Here is a 23,347-nt window from a genome sequence, read left to right on the forward strand (position 1 = left end):
GACTCGGTAGCCAGAGCAATGGGCACAACTGTGGTGGAAAGGAGACAGGCCTGGCTCCGTAACTCGGGCTTTTCGGCAGATGTACAGTCCACATTGTTGGATCTCCCGTTTGATGGGGACAAACTGTTTGGGGCTAAGGCTGATTCGGCCTTGGAACGTTTTAAGGAGAGCAGGGCCACGGCTAAGTCGTTGGGACTCCAAGCTCCTTCTTCCACGGCCTCTTCCAGATTCTTCAGGAGGTTTCGTGGATTTGGGCGTGGCTCTTCCTCCTCTTCCTTTCGGGGAAGATATCAGCAACCTGCCTCTTCCCATCCCTATAGATCTTTTAGGGGGAGGGGTAGGGTCCGCACCAGGGGAGCCTCTCAGCAGCACTCTGCCTCTTCCTCATCCTCTGGCGGGGTGCAGCAGGGGAAGCAGCCTTAGGCTTCCACCATTTCCCACTCACTCCTCTCCTGTAGGGGGAAGATTACAGCATTTTCTCACCAAATGGGAGACTGTTACGTCGGACACTTGGGTTCTCAGTGTTGTGGGAAAAGGCTACACCCTTCCCTTTCGGGAGTTTCCGCCCCTCATCCCGCCCCGCCCTTCGTATTGTTCACAAGAACACCTCCTGTTGCTAGAACAGGAGGTAGAAGTCCTCCTTTTAAAGGGCGCGGTGGAGTTGGTCCCGGAGCAGGAAAGGGGTCAAGGAGTTTACTCAAGGTATTTCCTGATTCCCAAGAAGGATGGTCGTTTGAGACCAATTCTGGACCTGAGGATCTTGAATTGGTTCCTCAAGCAGGAAAAGTTCAAGATGCTGACCCTAGCACAGGTGCTTTTGGCGTTGAACATGGAAGACTGGATGGTGTCTGTCGACTTGCAGGATGCTTACTTTCATATCCCGATACTCAAGTCACACAGGAAGTATCTCCGGTTTGTGGTGGGATCGCAACACTACCAGTTTGCGGTCCTTCCGTTTGGTCTTACTTCAGCACCTCGAGTCTTCACGAAGGTGATGTCGGTGGTTGCGGCAGAGCTCAGAAGGAAGGGGATAGCAGTATTCCCTTACTTGGACGATTGGTTGATCAAAGCCAAGTCCCCGGAGCTTGTGTTGCGTCATCTGCAGTCAACAACCCAGTTGTTGTTCGACCTGGGCTTTTCGGTGAACGAGCCCAAATCTCACCTAGAGCCCTCTCAGCGCCTCCTGTTCATAGGGGCAGTACTGGATACAACATTGGGTCGGGCCTTTCCTCCGCCTCAGCGGATTCAAGATATTCAGGATTTGGTTCCAATGTTTCGAAATGGAGCGGTAGTTCCAGTCCTCAAGGTCCTTCGTCTGCTCGGTCTTTTTGCCTCCTGCATTCTGTTGGTCACGCATGCTCGCTGGCACATGAGGGCTCTTCAGTGGTGCCTCCGAAGGCAGTGGTCTCAACACAGAGGGGATCTAGAGGGTACTGTCAAGATCTCCAGAGATGCTGCTGTGGATTTGAAGTGGTGGATTGCAAGCAACAATCTTTCACAAGGAAAGCCGTTCCAGCAGTCGCCACCAGTGGCCACAGTCATAACGGATGCTTCCACTCTAGGGTGGGGAGCTCATCTGGGGGATCTGGAGATCAAAGGTCTTTGGTCTCCAGAGGAACAGATTTTTCACATCAATCTGTTAGAGTTACGGGCTGTACGTCTGGCTCTCAAGGCCTTCCTCCCTTCCCTTCGTGGTCAGTCGGTACAGGTCCTAACGGACAATACTACCTCGATGTGGTACATAAACAAGCAGGGAGGAGTGGGGTCGTACCTTCTCTGCAGAGAAGCTCTTCGACTATGGTCCTGGGCAAAGGACCATCGGATTTGCTTGATAGCAAACCATCTGGCCGGAGTCTTGAACGTGCGTGCGGACAGTCTCAGTCGCCACTTCTTGGCAGACCACGAGTGGCGTCTCCATCCAGATCAAGTCCGTTTAATCTTCCAGAAGTGGGGGTTTCCTCGGGTAGATCTGTTCGCCACTCGAGAGAACGCGCATTGTCCGTTGTTCTGCAGCCTTCAGTATCCGATGCAGGAAGCGTTGGGGGACGCGTTTCAAATGACCTGGTGCGGCCAGTTGCTTTACGCGTTTCCTCCCATACCCTTGATTCCTCGAGTATTGAGGAAGATTCGCCAAGACCGGGCTCTAGTAATCTTAATAGCTCCGGATTGGCCAAGGAGGGTGTGGTACTCCGACCTTCTCCAACTCTCAACGTGCCCGCCGCTCCGTCTCCCTTTCAGGGCAGACCTCCTCTCACAGTCGCAGGGGCAGGTTCTACACCCCAACCTCCAGAGTGTGCACCTACATGCCTGGAGATTGAACGGGGCAACCTGAGTTCCTTCTCTCTCCCGCCTGAGGTAGTGGATGTTATATTAGCGGCCAGGCGACACTCCACTAAATCTATCTACGCTAATAGGTGGTCTAAATTTGTTGCGTGGTGTGGAGAGAGGCAGATTGATCCTTTGCATGCTCATCTATCGGACGTTTTGTCTTTTGCTCTATCTCTGGCGCAAAAAGGTTGTGCAGTGGCTACCATTAAAGGTTATTTATCGGCCTTGTCAGCCTTCATATGTCTTCCAGACCAACCATCTTTATTTAAATCCCCTATTGTTATCAGATTCTTGAAAGGTCTTCTAAATCAATATCCTCCAAAGCCATTCGTTATGCCGCAATGGGATTTGTCCTTAGTCCTGACTTTCCTTATGGGGTCCCCTTTTGAACCTATGCATTCTTGCCCCTTGAGGTATTTGGTTTTAAAAACAGTCTTCCTGATAGCTATAACATCAGCAAGGAGAGTGAGTGAGTTGCAGGCCTTATCAGTAAAACCCCCTTATACAACTTTTTATGGGGATAAGGTGGTGTTGAGGACCAAGGCTGCTTTCCTCCCGAAGGTTGTTTCACCCTTCCATTTGGCTCAGGCAATTACTTTGTCCACGTTCTATCCTCCGCCTCATCCTTCCAAAGAGGAAGAAAGACTGCACCGTCTGGACCCAAAGAGAGCGTTGAGCTTCTTTATCGATAGAACAAAGGATTTCAGGCTGGAGGATCAGCTGTTTATTGGATACGTGGGCAAGAGGAGAGGAAAGGCAGTCCACAAGAGAACACTATCCAGGTGGGTTGTTCTTTGCATTAAAATATGTTACTCTTTGGCAAAGAAGGATCCTCCTGAGGGCATTAGAGCTCATTCCACCAGAGCTAAGTCGGCCACTTCGGCCTTAGCCAGAGGTGTTCCTGTGGTCGACATCTGCAAGGCCGCAACTTGGTCGTCCCTTCACACTTTTGCAAAACATTACTGTTTAGATTCTGAGGTTAGAAGGGACGGCCATTTTGCACGGTCAGTGCTGCAGGATTTCTTGGTTTGACCATTTAGGCACCCACCGCCGGGCGTGGTACTGCTTTGGGACTCTATTCATGAGGTGAGGAATCCACAGGTAGTTGTATCCATCAGAAGAACGAGTTACTTACCTTCGGTAACGACTTTTCTGGTGGATACATTAGCTACCTGTGGATTCCTCACGGTCCCACCCGCCTCCCCGTTGCCTTTATGGTCTTGCCAGGTAATCCTTGAGTGCGCTCCTCTTGGTCTTTGAGGGTGCAATAGATGTATATATATAATATATTTATATATATGTAGGTATATGTGTATATATCTTTATGTATATACTTGGTGTGTGTATATATTTTAAAAGAGAGAGTTTTATATATATATATATATATATATATATGTACATAAAAAGATTTACAGTTATTCATACAATGTGGTGTATTTTTACAATATAATGGATGTTGCTTTGTTCTTTCATTGCATTGCCTGGTTGTTCTCATGCACGTAAAAAATGATTGGTACTGACGTCCGCACGTCGTCGAGGACCTCTTATTGCCTGTATGACGTCAGACGGCGTCGCGTGCGAGACAGTGACGTCCTCGTCGACGTGCAGAGACTAGTAAGAAGATTTCCGTCGAATGCTGGCGCCATGGGAGTATTCATGAGGTGAGGAATCCACAGGTAGCTAATGTATCCACCAGAAAAGTCGTTACCGAAGGTAAGTAACTCGTTCTTCACAACTACTGAATTATATTTTGAAATGGTTGCACAGTTGACTTAGTCATTTAAATGTTGTGTGTTAGGAAACACCTGACGCTCTATATCCTTTCATTTGACATTCTAAGCAGCAGGTCACACAGTTCACCTTACAAAGTCCTGGAACTCTGCATGCAGATGGAAAAATTAATTGTAAGAAAAACTGAGTTTTGACCTCTGTCTGTGAACACATAGCAAATGTGACATAAGAACAAGATTTAAAGGCATCTGTTATTGTCCCTCCACTTTTCAACTGAACAGAACACCTGTTCAGTGTCAACTCACCAGAAGGGATGAGTAAGTATTAAAAATAGCTCGACCTGATCAAATAAGACTCGCCAATGCGAGTGGATTTTTCGAGCCCTGATGTGGATAAATTTGGCAGACAGTGATTCCAGAATGGATGGAAAGGAGTGAGAAATAGTGAGAGGTAAGTAGCAACCATAGCTAATTTCTGCCTAAACAAGACTACTGAGGGACGGCAAGAATAAAACAAAGGTGAAACAGAAGCCAAACAACATGTATATTTGCCAGGCAAAGTCTGTGTGGAAGTGGTGCCTTTTATACTGCTCTTCCACCCCTGACTCAGAAGGGGAACCCAGATGAGGTCTTAGATAGGTATGAACCCTAGTCATCACACAGTAAACCTCTTCCATCTTGGAGTGGTTAAGACAGCCAATACTTGCATGCCTACCTCCTCAACGTCCTTCTCCAATTTATATAGCATTAATTAAAGTAAACAAAAACGAAGCAAAAGAAATACAAAATTAATAACATTTTCTTTGGGGGCAAACAGGACATCGATACAAATACCAAGGTCCAAAGAAACACATGCTAACAAATTGACTCAGACTGTACATTTGAAAAAAGAAACTTAACTATTGGGTGACATTTTCAAAATTCCCAAGAGTTATTGGCATATCTTGTTGATTTTATTATCATCCATGTTCAAAGAATCGCCAAAACAGAAGAAGTAACACAAGGAAATTATTGCAAATGATAGCAATTGACTACATATATTGCATCAGAATGAAAGTGTAATTTATATGAACATTACATCATTTGCAAGTATTGCGACACATGATTTAAGGATAACGCGATTCCTGGATGAAGCATCTTTTAAGCCATGGCTGAGTACCAGAACCGATACAAGGCTTAAACCTTTATATAACCTAAACCTAGATTTGTTACCAACAGAAAAACTGGTTTTATGATTTTGTGGTGAAGTGTATCTCTTTCAGCTTCTTTCTAAATAACTGTAGTTTCCAAGTACAGTGTACCTCCTTTTAGCGTAAAGTTTTATCAGAATTCTAGCTGGTGCAAGTCATATGTCTGCCGTCCCTTTTACTTAATCTGGCAAGGGAGGAGAATAGATTGCATAAATTGGACCCTAGGAGGACAATCTCCCAATACATAAAAAGGTCTGCAGAATTCAGTGTGGTAACAACTTATTAATTGTCTTCGAGGGACTCTTTCCTAGCAAATCTCTTAAGGAACCAACCATCTGCTGGGGTATTTCATTGTGCATTATACATTGCTATGAGTTGACTAGAAAACCCCATATTGGGTACTGGTGAAGACCGTGGAAGGGAAGGCAACAAACATAGCTCCACGTAGAGGGTGTTCCAGTTCAGTCCGTTAGTCAGACAGAAATTATATACTCATTGCATTCTTTTGCTCAGTACTACCCCTTGATTAGCAGGACAGACTGTGTCTCAATTTCCTTTAAGGTTTTGTGGTTCAATTGTGAGGTATCACTACTCATCATTCTTCCCAAAGTTGCTTTGTGAGTGTGTCATATAAGAAAGCTCTTAGAGTGTGTATCCATTAAAACAGCGTTATGTACCTTCTGTACCATGTTTTGATGGATGTGATATTGTCTCTAGATTGTTATTATGCTTTGTCTTCCTTTTTAATTAGCTTCCTCCTTTGTAACTTTCTTCACGATCACAGAAATAGTGATGCCTTACATGGACTCAACTTCACTTCTGGGATCTTCTGGCTACATTCCCGCCATTATACAATGCAATATGACCACAGTGATAAGCTATTTCTAGAATAAAATCCAGATCCATTCTGCCATCTGGTAGAAGGTTCATCGGATGAATATATTGGAACAATTTTTCCTCAGAAAGAATGTTACCAAATGACTTTTTTATTTCAGATTGAAATGAAAACGTAAAGTTAATTCTCTTTTCTGACAACCATCACAATGCAGCTGCTAGAAAAACCATTGCATCTAAGCTTAAAATATTTACTAATGTCATAGACCTCCTTTTCCCCACTCCATGCTTCACAACCCAGTAGGCCGTGTTTAAAGCAAAAAATGGCACATGCATGGGAGAGCTCCAGGATATTTGTAGTATTGGCGATACCCTCATAGTTCAAACAAAAACAGAAATGGATGTTACAAAGAATTAACAGGAAAACACAGAAGGCGTGATTCACAAACTGCATTTGTACTACATAAAGTAGTACTACAGTGGTAGTACTTACTACATGCTGCATTTCACTAACCTACAGGTAGAAATCCCCACTACCACCTCTCCTATGTTTTCTATAGGAAAAATCTCTACACATGCATTCTTTCTAATTAGTTGTAAATGTGTGAGGGATCAGGGATGAAAGTAAAATGGGGAATACTTACTACACAATAGGAAAAGTTTGAAGAGTGGTAAAGTGGGGCCTTAGGGAGGTACATTGTAGGAAGCTGGCCTGGTGTGTGGTGGGTACCTATGGTACTTACACCAGGTCTAGGTCCAGGTAAGTGTAGGCAGTGTCTAGAAACCAGGCTCTCTAAAGGTAGTTGTGGATGAGCAGCCAAGACTTATCTAGGAGACATCCAAAACAGTGCTTAGACAATATCTGTCACAAACAGCCATCAGCACCTTGTGTAGAATGCATTTCTGGAGTAGCTGTATAATTTCAACCTTACTGACTGAAAGCAAAATGCTTTCTATTTAAAAAAATATATCAAACAAAGCCCTTTCCGACCAGATTTCTTCAGGGATGAGCAATGTTTGTACATAGTTTCAAAAGCTTGACTTTTTTATTGGAGAATCAACATACACTGCAATGTAAGACAAAGAAGGTTAAGACGGCTAATCAGGAGAAGGTTTAATTATTTTTTTCTTACCGTAAATGCAAAGCGGGCATCCTTGGTTATATCCCAGTGCCAAGGAAACACCGAGGAGCGTCTGCGACGGCGAGATGAGAGCCCAGGCCACCAAAAATGGCCATCTTCTTTAGGTGTCCCAAAGGCATCAGAAACATCATAAGTTAACAGATCTTTGAAAATCTGAAAAACACATTGTAAAATGGTACAGATCACTACATTGGAAAAATGGTTACATAGGCTTGACATCCCCTTACCTGTTTTAATTATTAAACATGATTTTTTTTTTTTACAGCCCTACCAATGCTTGCTCCTGGACAAAAAGGACAAGTTACTTACCCTCTGTAATGCCTCATCTGGTAGAGAATATATCTAGCTGCAAATTCCTTACCTGTGAATTCTCCCCAAGTGTCAGACAGGACCCGGAAGATTTTTCGTGAGCAGTACCCCTGCTCTCCCGTAGGTGGCATCAATTGGCTCCATGTTCGGCAGCTGAGGTGTCAACACTGGCAATAACGTTGCGGTTCCTACACAGGCGCCACCCAGGCATGCCAAGGTCAGTTTCAATGCATGACTTTCCGCACCAGAAGTACGGAGCTATGAAGAAAACTGACCACTGGTGTGTCAAAACTAGGGCCCTTTAAGGGAAGACCCTGCCCCTAGAAATCCATTCGCAGAGCTTTGAGGATGGGTGGGATGGTAAGGAATCTGTAGCTAGATATAGTCTACACCAGATAAGACACTACCAAAGGTAAGTAACTTGTCCATCTGATTGAGACTTCTAGCTGCAGATTTCTTACCTGTCAATAGATACCCAGGCAATACCATCTCTGGAAGAGGCCCTGGAAACCCATCCCTACAGACCGAAGTGTCCAGCCAGTAGTTTTAATGAACATGTGCAGAGGGCCCATGCTGCTGCCTGGCAGATATCCAGGACCAGAACTCCACATGCCAACGCAGTGGTCACTGTAGTAAGCGGGCCTGGCGTGTGGTAATACCTATGGTGTTATCACCTTAATCCAGGTCCAGGTATCCCCTATTAGTGAGGTGTAGACAGTGTCTAGGAAGCCAGGGCTCTCTAGAGGTAGCTGTGGCTAAGCAGCCAAGACTTATCTAGGACACATGCAAACCTTATGCAATACCACCAATGTCACACAGCACTTACACACATGAAAGAACCACACAGTGTTACAAAAATAAAGGTACTTTATTATGGTAACACAAATGCTAAAATACTGTATAGGCAATACTCTACTAGCAGGTGAGTAAACACACTATTATATACACATTAGTAATCAGGAATGGGCATGGAAAGCAATAGAAGACAGTGAAATAACAGAAAATAATACCAAGTAAATGGAATGCGAATGGCAGACCCCCACCCAAGGAAGTGGAATCTGTTGAGGGGAGCCGAAGGAACCCCAAAAGTTAAGTACCAGAGTGCCCCCAGTGACCAGGAAAGAAGAGGTAAGTACCTGTTTTTTTCCCCCAAACCCACAGGTAAACTTTGTAAAATGACTGTGCAAGACCAAAAGAAGACTGGAAGAAAAAGAAGAGGACCTGCAAATGAAGGGGACCAAGTCCAGTTACAGTAAGAGTGTCCAGTTGTGGCAGGAGCCACTACCCTCCCGTCTGGAGATGCAGGATCAGGTAGACTGCAAAGATCAGGAGTCAGCTATGCAACCACAAACAAGCTTTGGCAAAGGCAAGAGTTGCAGAGCTGCTAGGGACCAGGAAGGTCGGAGGGGACTCAACCCAAGGAGGGAAGTCCCATGCCACCCTCAGGAGTTAGGAGAGACAGAAGTCGAAGATGCAGCCCCCACAGTCGACTCACAGACAGCAGGCATAGGAGCAGCAGTGAGGCCCACTCAGCACACCTGGAGAGGAGTCCCACGCCGCTGGAGCAGCAGACAGGAGACTGCGCTTTGCAGGGAGGAGTGCTGGAGAGGGCGGCTGCACTGAGCCTGAAGATCCCTTGGACAAAGAGCCAACAAGCCTTGGTAGCTGCAAGATCACGGTGCACAGGGGTACCGTCCTGCAAGAAGAAGCAAAGATTCACCACCTCCCAAGTTGGACAGAGGGTAGAGGGGACAGAGCGGACCACACTAGACCATGACCTGTGTTGCAGGATCCACGAAGTGTTGCAGGAGCGAGGATCCATGCGGCAGATCGTCGATGTGGCTGGTGCCTGCGAATGCAAGGGAGTGACTCCTTTAGTTCAAGGCAGATTCCTTCTTGCTTGTAGTGCAGACTTGAAATCTTGCCGCCCTCAGACGATGCACAGCCGGGGAAATGTTGCAGTTGCTGGAAAGAGCTGGAGAAATAATGTTGCAGAGCGAAGTTGTTGCTGGAGCTGCAGATTGTAGGTTCCTGTGAAGTCCACTTGCGGTTCCAGTGGCCAGAAGTCGAAGTAAACATTGCAGAGCAGTCCTACTGGAATCTTGCACGTCAAATTTGAGGACCCACCCAATAGGGGGACCCTAAATAGCCCTAAAAGGGGAAATGGTCACCTAGCAGGGTGACCACCTATCAGGTGGGAGCTGTGATGTCACATGCCTGACTTGACGACTCAGATGCTCCCAGGGGCCTCTGCCAACCTGGATTCAAGATAGCAGAGTCAAGTGGACAACTGGAGGAGATCTGGGCACCACCCCTGGGTTGGTGATGGACAGGGGAGAGGTAACTCCCCTTTCCATTGTCCAGTTTCATGCCAGAGCAGGGACCGGTGGTCCCTGGACTAGTGCAAACCGGTTTATGTAAGGAGGGCACCAATGTGCCCTTCAAAGCATACCAGTGGCTTGGGGAGGTTACCCCTTATCCCTCCCAAGCAATGTAATACCTCTTTCCCAAGGGAGAGTGTGTTGCCTCCTTCTCCCAAAGGAAATCCTTTGTTCTGCTCTGCCTTCCTGGGCTTGAACTGTTCAAGCAGCAGGAGGGCAGAAACTTGTCTGTAGGATGGCAGCAGCGCAGGCTGCCAGGGAAAACCCTACAAACTGGTAGAAACAAAGCTGGGGGTCCTCTAAGGAGCCCCCAGAATACATGGGATCATACAACCAATGCTGGAAACAGTGTTGGGGTATGATTCTGACATGTTTGATACTACACATGCACAGGTTCGGAGTTATCATTGAGTAGCTGGACATAGGTAGTGACCTGTGTCCAATGCAAGGCTAAAATGGCTTCCCTGCACACACGAATTCCAGGAACATGGAGCTGGACTTCATAGGGGCACCTCTGCTCATGAAAGGGTGCCCTCCGACACAGGTACTTGCACCCTGCCTTCTTTGCTAGGAGGGCCTGCCGTAGGGGTGACTTACAGTGACCTGGTGCAGTGACCTGTAGTGAAAGTGTGCATGAACCTTTTCACACAGGCTGCAATGGCAGGCCTGCAGAACCATTTTGCGTGGGCTCCCATGGGTGGCATAATACATGCTGCAGCCCATGGGGAACCCCTGGTGCCCCAATGTCCTGGGTACCTAGGTACTATATACTAGGGACTTACATGGGGGCACTAGTATGTCAATTGTGGGGTGCACAGAGTCCGGAACAATCAAATGTAGTGGGAGAGAGCACAGTCACTGGGGGCCTGGTTAGCAGGATCCCAGTGAACACAGTCAAAAACACACTGATAGCAGGCAAAAAGTGGGGGTAACCATGCCGAAAAGAAGGTACTCTCCTACATTTGCAGCTTTAGCTTTGGTGAAATGAGCGTGGAAGCCTTCTCGAGGTTGATTTTTGGCCAGTGTGTAGCAGTTTTTAATGCATAGCACTACCCAAGAGATAGTTCACTTCTGCACTACCCGACCCTTCTTTGCACCCACATACCCCACGAAGAATTGGTCATCCACCCATAACTCAAGGGTACGATCAAGGTAGAATGCCAAAGCTCTTTTTGGGTCCAGGCAGTTGAGTCTCTCCTCTTCCTTAGAAGAATATGGGGGGGTGCATAAAAAGTAGGCAAGGTGATTGACTGGCCTACATGAAAAGGTGTGACCACATTTGGATGAAAAGAGGCCCTTGTATAAAGTACCACTTTGTCACAACATGCAGAGAGGTGGGGTGGCTTAGATGATAAGGCCTACAAGTCACTCACTATGCAAGCAGATTAATTGCCACAAAAGGGGCTGTTTTCAATATGAGAAGTCTGAGGGGACAATTGCAGAGGGGCTCGAAAGAAGCACAAATAAAAAAGTCAGAACCAAATTAAGATCCCCCTAGGGCATAACGAATGGAGGTTGAGGGAATGGAAGAGGAAGATCTATGTACAATAGGAGACTTAAACAAGGATAGTTAAATAGTCAACCTCAAGAAAGCAGAAACAGCAGATAAATAGCCCTTAAGAGTGGCCAAGGCAGAGCTCTACTGGGCAAGCAAAATAATGAAAAGTAAAATCTCAGAGACAGAGAGAGGGGCAGAAAGGGGATCAACAGAGGTGTCTGTGCACCATGCCACAGATTTCTTCAAATGACAGGCGTATATTGTTTTGGTGGAGGGAAGCCTGGCTGCCAAGATGACGTTACAGACTTTGAGAGGAAGGTCAAAAGCTGTCAACTGCTACCTCTCAATCTCCATGCAAGAAAGTGGAGAGAAGACAGGTTCGGGTGAAGAACCCTCCCCTGCTGTTGCGATAGAAGTTCTCTCGTAGGGGATTTCCATGTATAGTCATAAGCACTGAATAGTTCCGCGCGCCTGCGGGGACCCCGGAGCACTGTTGTGTAGTATATTCTTAAGTGCAATCATCAGCTCCTTGACAAAAAAGGTCTGTGAAAAACACTTAAGAATAACAATGTGCAGCCTGTGTGAACAGCTACACAGGCCAAATTGTTAGAAGAAAAAACAGTTGTAGTGTAAATTCACGTTTAAACCTCTATTTATTCTATAAATACATAAATAAATACATTCTCATATTTTATTTACACCTCTCATGAGAATAAAACAATGTAGGGCAGTGTAGCCCATAGGCTGCCATTATACAGAATGAAAATAGAGCTGTGCCTTTAAGAAAGTAAAGTCTTCCTGTTTCCCATCATGCACAGCAAAAGGCAGTTGCCTCAGTTCTTTTTTCCGGCTCCTTTCTGACAGGACCCTGAAGCATTGAGCTCTACCTCACAAAATCCTTTTGTGACAGAAATTCATTTAAAATCTTTTGAATTTCAATTTCACTCGACGTTTTTAACATTGAGTGATCATTTTCTATTTTTTTCTGTTAGATTCTGACAGAATTTTGAGGTTTTTCTACTTCAGAAATGCCTTCACTGTTTGACAAATGCCCTTCTTGTGGCAGAAAAAAGGCCAAAACAGATCCACATCGGGTCTGCATAATTTGCCTTCCTTCCAGCCACAAACCGGAGTCGTGTGACATCTGCAAAACCTTCTCCAGAAGGACCCTTCGTGACAGGGAGAAGATCCGACTCCAGGCGAAAGAGGACAGGAGGAAAAGTGGTCATTCTACCACAGAGCGAGGAGAAGGTCAGTCTTCTACCAGGGCTCACACTGTTTCCTCTATAACTCCGACCAGACCGGCTCAAAAACGGCACAGGTCTCCGACGACGTCGAGGGCGTCGACGTCGAGGCAAGGAACAGCGCCAACATGCTCGCCGTCGAGGAGTGGTTCGCCGGCGAGAAAGAGACATCGCTCGCCGTCGACGACGATTTCGCCATCGAGACGGCGTGGACTTTCGCCGTCGAGATCTGGGTCGCCGTCGACACGGCGAGGACGTTCCACGTCGAGGAGATCTGAATCCGGCTCGCCGTCGACACGGCGAGAGCGATCAACGTCGAGGGGTGCTCGACGTCGTAGACGTTCACCGTCATCACGGCGACGTCGAGGGTCGTCGTCGAGAGATTCTCAACGGCGAGAAGAATCGACGTCGAAGGGCACTCGCCGTCACCGTACTTCGACGTCGAGGAGTGTGTCGACGTCGAGACAATCAAAAAGACCTAGAAGGGTTTATACAACCTCAGAATCCTCGGCCTCACACATCCTCCTTCCAGCGTCTCCACAACTCTCTCCTCGACAATCACCATTGCCACAGACGCCGGTAACACCTACGGCACCTCTTCCGGCTCCTCCTTCAGTGTCTGTTTTGAGGACTCCAACGCGGTCTGTAAGACGTTCTGGACATTCCTCTAGACGCTCTTCTTCCTCTCGGTACCGTCATGAATCACAGAGATCTCAGCATTCACATCACAGGCGTTCTTCTTCGTCTACACGGGACTACTCTCCAACCCTATCGGACTCACCGTCCCCGAGAGTGTCCCCATAGATGATGTGAATACGTTCCAGGAGGTCTTAGTACGAGGGGCGACCAAGCTGAACATCCCTCTGGCGGTACCTGCCCCATCGACGTCAGTGATCTTCGAGACCTTGCATCACAGGACATCTTCCAGACCTTTGCTTCCACTGGTTCCAGGTCTCCTCGAACCAGCAATGGATATTTTCCTTGCACCGGCCGCAACAAAGTCTGCTCCTTCCAGACTTATTAAAAAATATCGTCCACCAGAACAAGATCCTCTATTCTTGAGGTCGGACCCAGTACCTGATTCGGTGGTCATAGTAGCGGCAAAGAAACTGCATTCAACCTCACCGTCTTCTTCTTCGCCTCCAGATAAAGAGAGCAGAAAGATAGATGCTGCAGCACGAAAAGTATGTTCTACTGCAGCCGTCACGATGAAGGCAGCCAGCGCTACTGCGTTATTAGGGCGATACGACCGTGCCCTCTGGGACTCTTTAATGCAGTTTGCGGAACATCTTCCTAAGGATAAAAGGGAGGATTTCCTGGAGGTCGTGGGTGAGGGAGCCATGGTTTGTAACATGGTTTCTTTCTAAGTGCTGCAGCTGACTCTTCGGTGCTATCCGCGCACAATTATGCACACGGGATAGCGATCAGAAGGCATGCATGGTTGAGACTTACATCACTCAAACCTGAAGCGCAGCAGCAAATACAAAACTTGCCTTTCTCGGGCTCCACCTTGTTCGGTTCTCATGCCGATGACGAGATGGCTAGAATGAAGGCTGAACTAGATACCCTGAAAGCGGTAGGCATGGAAAGACCGAAAGAACAAAGAAAGGTTTTCCGGCCATATCAACGACGACTTTTCACACACCGGTATCAGTCGCCACACTGGATGTCTTCGCGCCCCCAGCAGCAGCAACAACAGCAGCATCAAAGGGGTTTCTCCACTCAGCGAAGGTCGACAAGGGGTCGTTCAACACCTCAAACTCAGGCAACTCGACAGGCTCCCACGTCTAAGCCCTGAATCTTTGCTTCCCCCTCCTCCGTTATCCACTCCGGTAGGGGGAAGTATCTCAAATCATCTGGACGAGTGGCTACGCATCACAACAGACGCCTGGGTATTGAATATTGTGAGACATGGTTACGCTCTCAGATTCACCAGTTCTCCACCATCTGTTCCACCCAAAACAGCCAACCGCCATCTCGAAGCTCTTCAGTTAGAGGTCAATATTCTATTGCAAAAAAGAGCCATAGAACCCGTTCCCATCAGCCAGCAAGGGAAGGGGATTTATTCGAGATATTTCCTTGTACCGAAAAAAGACAAACAAGAGTTTCGTCCCATTTTAGATCTGAGGACAGCAAACAAATGGATTTGCAAAGAAAAATTCAGGATGTTAGCCTTACACCAAATTTACCCACATCTACGTCAGGGCGACTGGCTCTGTGCAATAGATCTTTGCGACGCTTACTTTCATATCCCAATAACCAAGAAACATCGAAAATTCCTAAGGTTCACCGTCGGAAAACGCCATTACCAATTTGCAGTTCTACCTTTCGGCCTAAAATCAGCGCCGAGAACTTTTTCCAAATGCATGGCGGTAGTAGCCGCCCACTTGAGGAAACAGCGAATATTCGTCTACCCCTATCTAGATGATTGGCTCATAAAGGCCTCCAGTTGTCTCGAGGCACAACAGCATTTCGAATGGACTCTACAACTGCTGCAAAAACTTGGTCTTCAAGTCAATCTCCTGAAATCTACAGCAACACCTGTTCAGAGGTTGCATTACTTAGGGGCCATTGTAGATACCAGGCTAGGAAAGGTGTTTCCTTCGGAGGAACGACGGTTATCGATTCTCCAAAAGTGCAAACAACTGCAGGAAAGACCTCAAGCCACTGCAAGAATAATAGCTTCTCTACTGGGCTCGATGGCGTCTTGTATCCATCTGGTTCCCAATGCTCGCCTCCATATGAGACCATTGCAGGAAAATCTGGAGGATCAGTGGTGTCAACTGAGGGACGATTGGGAGAACAAAGTCCTTCTTTCTCCTCACACCCTACAATCCCTCAAGTGGTGGTGTTTACCCAGCAATCTCTTGGTGGGGATTCCGTTCCAGCAACGGCCTCCATCTCAAACCATCGTAACAGATGCGTCACTGCTCGGATGGGGGGCGCACATGGAACATCTTCGAGTCCAAGGAGAGTGGTCACAGAGAGAGAGTCTCTATCACATCAACCTGCTGGAACTTCGCGCAGTCCACCTTGCGCTCAAAGCCTTCCTTCCCTCTCTGAGAACGGAAACTCTCCTTCTCCAGACAGACAACGTGGCCACTATGTACTACGTGAACAAACAAGGAGGCACCAGGTCCAGAATTTTATCCAGAGAGGCTCAGACAATCTGGCATTGGCTTCTAGCCAGGAACCTGTCCCTAGTGGCAACTCACCTGCCCGGCATCCAGAATGTTCAAGCGGATGCCCTCAGTCGGGTAATGGACGAGAACCACAAATGGGTACTACACGACGACGTCGTTCATTCCATTTTCGCACTCTGGGGTACCCCCTCTACAGACCTTTTCGCAACCCCAGACAACAAAAAATGCCAAAACTTCGCCTCCAGATATTACCATCCAGGGACATTGGGGAATGCCCTATGGATAAGCTGGTCAGGAGCATTTCTTTACGCCTTTCCACCACTTCCCCTGATTCCGGCGGTCCTCCAGAAGCTGTCCAATGCTCAGACCAAAATGATCCTAATTGCTCCGGAGTGGCCACGCCAGTGGTGGTTCCCAGACCTTCTTCACCGGTCACTCAAACCACACATCAGGCTACCATATCGTCCGGACCTGCTCACGAAGTTCAGAGGGCAGATACCTCATCCCAACCCCTCATCGTTGAGTTTGGCAGCATGGCTCCTGAGCTAGTGCAATATGGACACTTGAACCTACCTCAGGACTGTATGGAAATTCTGAAGGAAGCAAAGCGCCCTTCCACACGATCAGCCTATGCAAGCAAGTGGAAGAGATTCTGCATTTGGTGTTTACACAACAACATTGACCCGGTTTCCTGTGGAGAACAATCTATCCTGCCATACTTGTTAAGTTTGGCAAAATCGGGCTTACAACTGTCGTCAATAAAAGTTCACTTGGCGGCTGTCACGGCATACAGGAAGAGTCCTTCACAAACTTCCTTTTTTCGGATTCCGATTATTAAGGATTTCCTAGAAGGTTTAAAGAAGGTTTTTCCTCCCATTAGAAAGCCTTCTCCTCCATGGGAACTGAACGTTGTCTTATCACGTCTGATGCTGCCGCCATTCGAGCCGATACATAAGGCATCGCTGCAACATCTCACATGGAAAGCTGCTTTTCTGGTGGCAATCACTTCAGCGCGTAGGGTCAGCGAAATCCAGGCCCTTTGCGCTCAGGAACCCTACACGGTTTTTCATTCTGCAAAAGTGGTAATGAGAACTCATCCAAAATTTTTACCTAAGGTAGTCTCCGACTTCCATGTGAACCAAACAATTTCATTACCGACTTTCTTTCAGAATCCAGCTACTCCTGCTGAGAGAACTCTGCACTCTCTGGATGTAAAGAGAGTCTTGAAATTTTACTTGGACAGGACAAAAAGCTTACGAAAATCACAACAGCTTTTTATTAACTATGGCTCAATCAGAACAGGTTTGGGCACATCTAAACAATCTTTATCCAGGTGGATTGTTTCATGTATAATGTTATGTTATCAGTTAGCAAACAAATCCCTTGGTGGTAGGCCAAAAGCCCACTCTACCAGAGGGAAAGCAGCTACTGTAGCCTTGATGAGAAATGTCCCTTTGGCAGAAATATGCAAGGCTGCCACTTGGAGGTCGGTCCATACCTTTACTAAGCATTACTGCCTTGATACAGACGCTAGGGCAGATGCTCAGGTTGGACAGGCTTTGCTCAAGAATTTGTTTGCATGATTCATGTTTTCTCAGTATTCTTATATCTACTCCACCGCGGTTATGGGGATGGGCTTGCTACTCTATTCAGTGCTTATGACTATACATGGAAATCCCCTACGAGAGAAGGAATGGTTTCTTACCTGTAACTCCAGTTCTCTCGTAGGGGTATTGCCATGATAGTCATAAGCAAACCTCCCTCCTCCCCGGTGGAGTTGACTTAGAACATGAATATTATTGAGGTTGGTACTCCAACAAATGTTTTGTTTTCTTCATGTCAGGTTAATAGCCTCCAAAAAAGAACTGAGGCAACTGCCTTTTGCTGTGCATGATGGGAAACAGGAAGACTTTACTTTCTTAAAGGCACAGCTCTATTTTCATTCTGTATAATGGCAGCCTATGGGCTACACTGCCCTACATTGTTTTATTCTCATGAGAGGTGTAAATAAAATATGAGAATGTATTTATTTATGTATTTATAGAATAAATAGAGGTTTAAACGTGAATTTACACTACAACTGTTTTTTCTTCTAACAATTTGGCCTGTGTAGCTGTTCACATAGGCTGCACATTGTTATTCTTAAGTGTTTTTCACAGACCTTTTTTGTCAAGGAGCTGATGATTGCACTTAAGAATATACTACACAACAGTGCTCCGGGGTCCCCGCAGGCGCGCGGAACTATTCAGTGCTTATGACTATCATGGAAATACCCCTACGAGAGAACTGAAGTTACAGGCAAGAAACCATTCCATCTTTCCGAAGGGGCAGTCTGATCAGTGGATCAATGGCCATGCTCAGCAGCTCGGGATACTAGGACTGGAATGGTATGGGCATGAAGACCTATAGGAGGCCTGAGCTCCACTCGAGATGCAAGTCATCACTGAGCGAAAGCCACCTTGGAAACTCCAGTGCGGAAAAATGTAGACATTGCATGTTCTCGGCAGAGGCGAAAAGATCTAACCAAGACTCTCTTCACTGCTGTAAGAGACTTTGCACCACCTCAGAGTGGAGACGTCATTCGTGATCCTGTGAAGCATTTTCATCTGAGTTTGTCTGCTCTGGCATTGAGAGAGCCTGCCACGTGTTGAGCCACCAAGCATATGCCCTGCTGTTCCAGCCATGTCCATAGGCGTAAAGCCTCTTCACAAAGGGTCCACGACACCACCCGCCCTGTTTGTTGCAGTACCACATGGTGGTGGTGTTATTTGTGAACACCTGCACTAGCCTTCCCTTGATGGAGGGTAGAAAAACGTAATGCCAGTCGGATCGCTCTGGGGCACCAGCATGTTGATGTGGAGTCCCGCTTCCACTGGAGACCATATTCCTATGATCTCCACCTCTCTCAGATGACCCCCTCATCCCATGAGTGACGCATTTGTTACTACTGTCAGATCTGGTTGGGGAAGGGAGAGGGATCTGTCCCTACCCAGTCGCGGTTCGTTAACCACCACTGCAGATCTTTCTCAGTTTTCTCGGAGATCTGGACACGTCAGAGAGATTCCCCTGATGCTGCGCCCACTGGAACTTGAGGGCCCACTGCAGAGCCTGCATATGCCACCTGCCATAATTCCCAATAGCCTCAGAGTCAGTCTCACCGAAATACAGGATAGTGACTGAAACATCAGTATCATAGCCTGAATATACTGGACTCGCTGCTCAGGAGGATAACCCTGTAACTGCACCATGTCTAGAACAGCTCAGATGAAGGGGAGTGCCTGAGAGGGAGATAGGTGTGACTTCAGGCACATTTATAATGATTCCCTGTGAATGCAAGAGATCCGCTGTAGCCTGGAGGTGGGAGACAGCAACCTGGGGAGAACCTGCCTTTGACAGCCAGTCGTCAAGATTGGGGTTGACTGGAAACCCTAATCTCCGCAGATGAGCAGCAACCACCGCCATCACCTTGGTGAACACCCGAGGGGAGCTGGTAAGGCCAAAGGGAAGCACAGTGAACTGAAATTTCTTGTGGCATACAGTAAATAGCAGGTAACGTCTGTGGGCAAGCCAGACAGGAATGTGGCAATGTGTGTCCTGCAAGTGAAGTGCTACCATCCAGTCTCCTGGGTCCAAGGCACACAAGACTTGAGCCAACATGAGCATTTTGAATTTCTCCTTCTTGGGTTTGAGGGTTCAGCAATCAAAAATAGGCCCTTGTTCTTTTTGGGAACCAGAAAATAGAAACCACAGCCTATTTCTGGCACCAGAACCTTTTCTATGGCTCTCTTGGCCAAGAGAGCCGCAACTTCCTCGAGGAGAAGGGACAGACGATCCTCTGTCATCCGTTCGTGAGATGGTGAAGAGAGGGGTAGTCTCAAAGAGGTGGAAGTAGCCCCTTCGGTCAATCTGCAAAACCCACTTGTCCAATGTAATAGACTGCAGGTGATGGCAAAGCATGCCACCAACTAGGAACTCATGGTGGTAAAAAAGCAGAATAGAAGAATTTAGAGGCTGCTGCATATGGGGGATTGCGGACTGCCCAGACCGCCGGCCACCTAATCCACAAGGTCAGTGGGTACCGTGCCTCATCCATGCAGAGGCAGGGCAGCATGCTGGGCACAGTGGCTGGACGGGAACAAGTGCAGTTGGAAGCCCCTTCCATAGCCACAAAAAGAGCAAAAGGCAGATTGTGGGTGACAAGGTGCCGCCATGAGGCCCAAGGACCTGGACGTAGCCCGAGAATCCTTTAAGCCCTTGAGCACCGAATCTGCCTTTTGTCCGAGACTATGGGTGCCATCAAAGGGTAAATCCATAAGGGATGCTTGGACATCCCCCGAAAAGTCAGACGTCAGACAGGCATGGCATCTCACGGCCACTGTCTTTCAAAACCGCTCTGCCTAGCAAGTTCGTTGTGTCCGGGCCACAACCAATTGTGGACTTTGCTGCATCTCTCCTATCGGCAAAAGCCTGAGAGAGTACAGACCATGCCTCCACCTGTGGAAGCACTTGCGCAACTGTGCCCCTCAGAGTGTGGGAATGATAGCCCAAAAGGCTTGTGGTGTTTATGGACCGCAATGCCAGGCTTCCCAAATGAGTCCAACCTCTTTGATTCCCTATCTGGGGGGGCGGTAGGGAATGTGCAGTGGGAAGCTGAGGCCTGACCACCAAGCTCTCAGGGGTGGGGTGTTGCTTGAAGATGGTTGGGTACCCAGGAGCGGGACGATGGCAGCAGACAATCGTCCTATTCACAGGAGCCCCAGGTGCTGGGTTTGGACCAAATACTCAAAAGGACATCTGTGAGTTCATCACTGAACAGGAGCAGGGGTTTGGATGTAGAACCTCCCGGGTTGCAGCACTTCTGTCAAGAGATTAGTCTTGACGGCCACTGAAGGTAGCTGAGGGTCCAGGATCTCTGCCACCCTCCTCACCATCATTGCATAAGAGGTTCATTCCTCCATAGCCACTGTCGAGGGAGAAAGCATACCAGTATCTGGAGAATTGTCCAATCCACCAGCTTCACTCAAATCCTCACACCAGTCTATTTTTTCCTCATAAGGATGTTATTCTAAAAAAGTCCAGCGACCCCTCCCAGTCTTCCCCGAGGCCCAGCCTAAACAGAATAGGGCTCAGGATCTATTCTAAGAGGCAAAGCTCCTGTCAGAGTCATGTAGGAGTCGAGATGACTGGTGCCGCCAGTGCCAGGAGCGTCAGCATCGTCACCGGCGCCGGAAAATGACAAGGTGTTTCAACTGGTGCCTCTCCAGATATAGGACTGGATTCCACGGTGCTCATCACGTTGAAGCAGGCGGTGCAGAACCTGGTGGGGCACCCCTCCATCGCACAGGGCCCAGAGGCATGCCGACAGGTTCAGAATACCCAAAAACTATGACCGCATGACCTCATAAAATTCTGTTATTTGGGCATGGCCTCATAAAATTCTGTTAATTGGCAGGTGTTGCTCTGGGTCCAGGCTCTCGAGAATGAGGGCTAGAATAACGATGCTCCTAAGTCGCTTTGGCCAATGGACGAGGAGAGTCAAAGACTGCTTTGACTTCTTGCTCTTCTTTTTGTGCCTTGACTTACCCGATCGTCCCAAGGACTTGGAATGGGGGCAAGGGGAAGACTTCAGATTCCGCAACCGGTCCCAGGACCTTCCTCTCGACCGGGACCTCAACCTGCACGGAGCTGCGTGCCGGGCCGCCATCAGCTTAAGGGTTCGTTCCTTCAAAGCCTTCAGATGCATGGCCCGGCACTCTGCGCATGACTTCAGGTCATGGTCGCACTTTAAATACCACAAGCAGAAAAGGTGCGGATTCATGACCAACATCGGCTGTTGACAGGCTTCAGAGGTCCTAAAAGCTGCCTTACGGGACATCTTGACAATATCTTGACAAGAGGTAATACCACAAAATAGTTTGACAAAAAGGCAAAAAATGCCAGTTAAAAACCAACTGAGGGCTAGCTCTTCTCTTGGATCAGTGCTGGCTGACACAGAAAGAAAAGAACTGACGTTGGCGCGTCTGGGTGGCACCTATATAGGAAACGCAATGTCATTTCTGGTGCGGATGACGCTGACGACAGATGCAAAGCTGATCGACGCCAGCTACCAGCACACAGTGGTTCCTCTCCTGAAACATGTTGCAGATCCAGTATGACTTCTTTGGAGAATTCATAGGTAAGGAATCTGCTGCTAGAAGTCTCTATCAGATTAAGTATTCCATTTTTTAAACCAATATTTGTCTCTGGATATTTCCAGTACGAATGTGGTATGAAATGGTAAATAAAGGGTATAGCATTCCGTTGTAGAGTTTGTCCATAACAGAAGTGTACCATAGAAAATCTGTTCCTTCAAAACAAATCGGATGTCCTCAACATGCTGTTGTTGACCTGCTGAGAAAATTAGTTTAGGAATGAAGGGCTGTTTCCATCTAAAGAAGAGGTCTAGCACAGATAAGGCGCACCAACAATAGGTTCAAAGAAGGTCTTGACAATTGTGTTACTTTAATGGTGCCCAATATTGCACCCTCCATGGGGCTATACTTTCTAACATCTTGGGACTATCCGGACTATTAATTCAACAAACAAATATGCGTGAATTAAAGCATGCAATGCAGGATCGTTTTGTGAAAGTGAGCACAGTAGGCGATACATATGAGTGACTATACAAATATAATATAAATCAAGGTCCCCAAGAAGGACAGGGAGCCGAGAAGGGGCTATTTAGCAACTGAAACATGGTCACCAAGGGGTACAGGAACAATAATTACCTTTGGCACTCTATTCATACCTTTAGCCTCCCAGGAGTTAAATGAGCTGGTACACTTACAGGACACCTTACACATTTTCATTGGGATCCGATACATACAAGAAGGTATCTCCTGCTTCTAGGGAGCCCATTCATCATTGCAATAATTTTGAGGGAATGAGCCAACCATATGATGTAGCATTCCACCTAGGCTGGTGAGTAAGGGTTCACATTGCAATTTTTTGTGACATTCAAGCTCGCTAGTAAGCCATATGTACAAAGGATAGGAGCCTTCTGGAGCCTTTGTAATACTCATATTAAAGTATCTTCATGTCCTGATTGTTGTATGTTTTTATTCGGGATAAGGGGAGGCAAAATAGTGAATTATTTTGAGAATCTTTTACCCTATTAAAACCAAGCCCTACAGAAGCCCATAGTATTAGTAGCAGTTAGCACTATGTATAATTTTACAATGTATTCTGCAATAAAAAAAAGACAACAAAGCAGTATTCACAGAAGCCCGAATAGGCAATTCCATGGCAATAATACACTATTTTTAATAAGGAAAACTACAGATGATAGGCAGTGTTTATATTATTGGTTCTTAATGAATGGCAAACACATTTAGATGCACATAGTATACTCTCTATCCCAAGTCTGCAGTCTTTACTTATCCCTTTGGTTACTTCTGAACAATAAACTCCTTGTATTCATGTTCATTCTCTATCTTTATCAAAGATTCCCATCCTAAATACCTTTTCATATTGTTGCCAGTTATCGTCCCTTTTACCATTTACTTTCCC

At 47.0% G+C, this 23,347-nt stretch overlaps 1 protein-coding gene across 2 annotated transcripts in view; it reads right to left on the minus strand.

The window, feature by feature from the left end:
- CPAMD8 (C3 and PZP like alpha-2-macroglobulin domain containing 8) overlaps positions 1-23,347 on the minus strand; it is a 1,104,327-nt gene that overhangs the window by 837,684 nt on the left and 243,296 nt on the right. For both annotated transcript variants that reach the window (XM_069217904.1, XM_069217903.1), the window contains exon 17: positions 7,216-7,377. In XM_069217904.1, the coding sequence (XP_069074005.1) occupies positions 7,216-7,377 (162 nt within the window). The remainder of the gene's footprint in view (positions 1-7,215; positions 7,378-23,347) is intronic.

Source organism: Pleurodeles waltl, chromosome 12 (assembly GCF_031143425.1).
Source record: "Pleurodeles waltl isolate 20211129_DDA chromosome 12, aPleWal1.hap1.20221129, whole genome shotgun sequence".
NCBI classification, from domain to species: Eukaryota; Metazoa; Chordata; class Amphibia; order Caudata; family Salamandridae; genus Pleurodeles; species Pleurodeles waltl.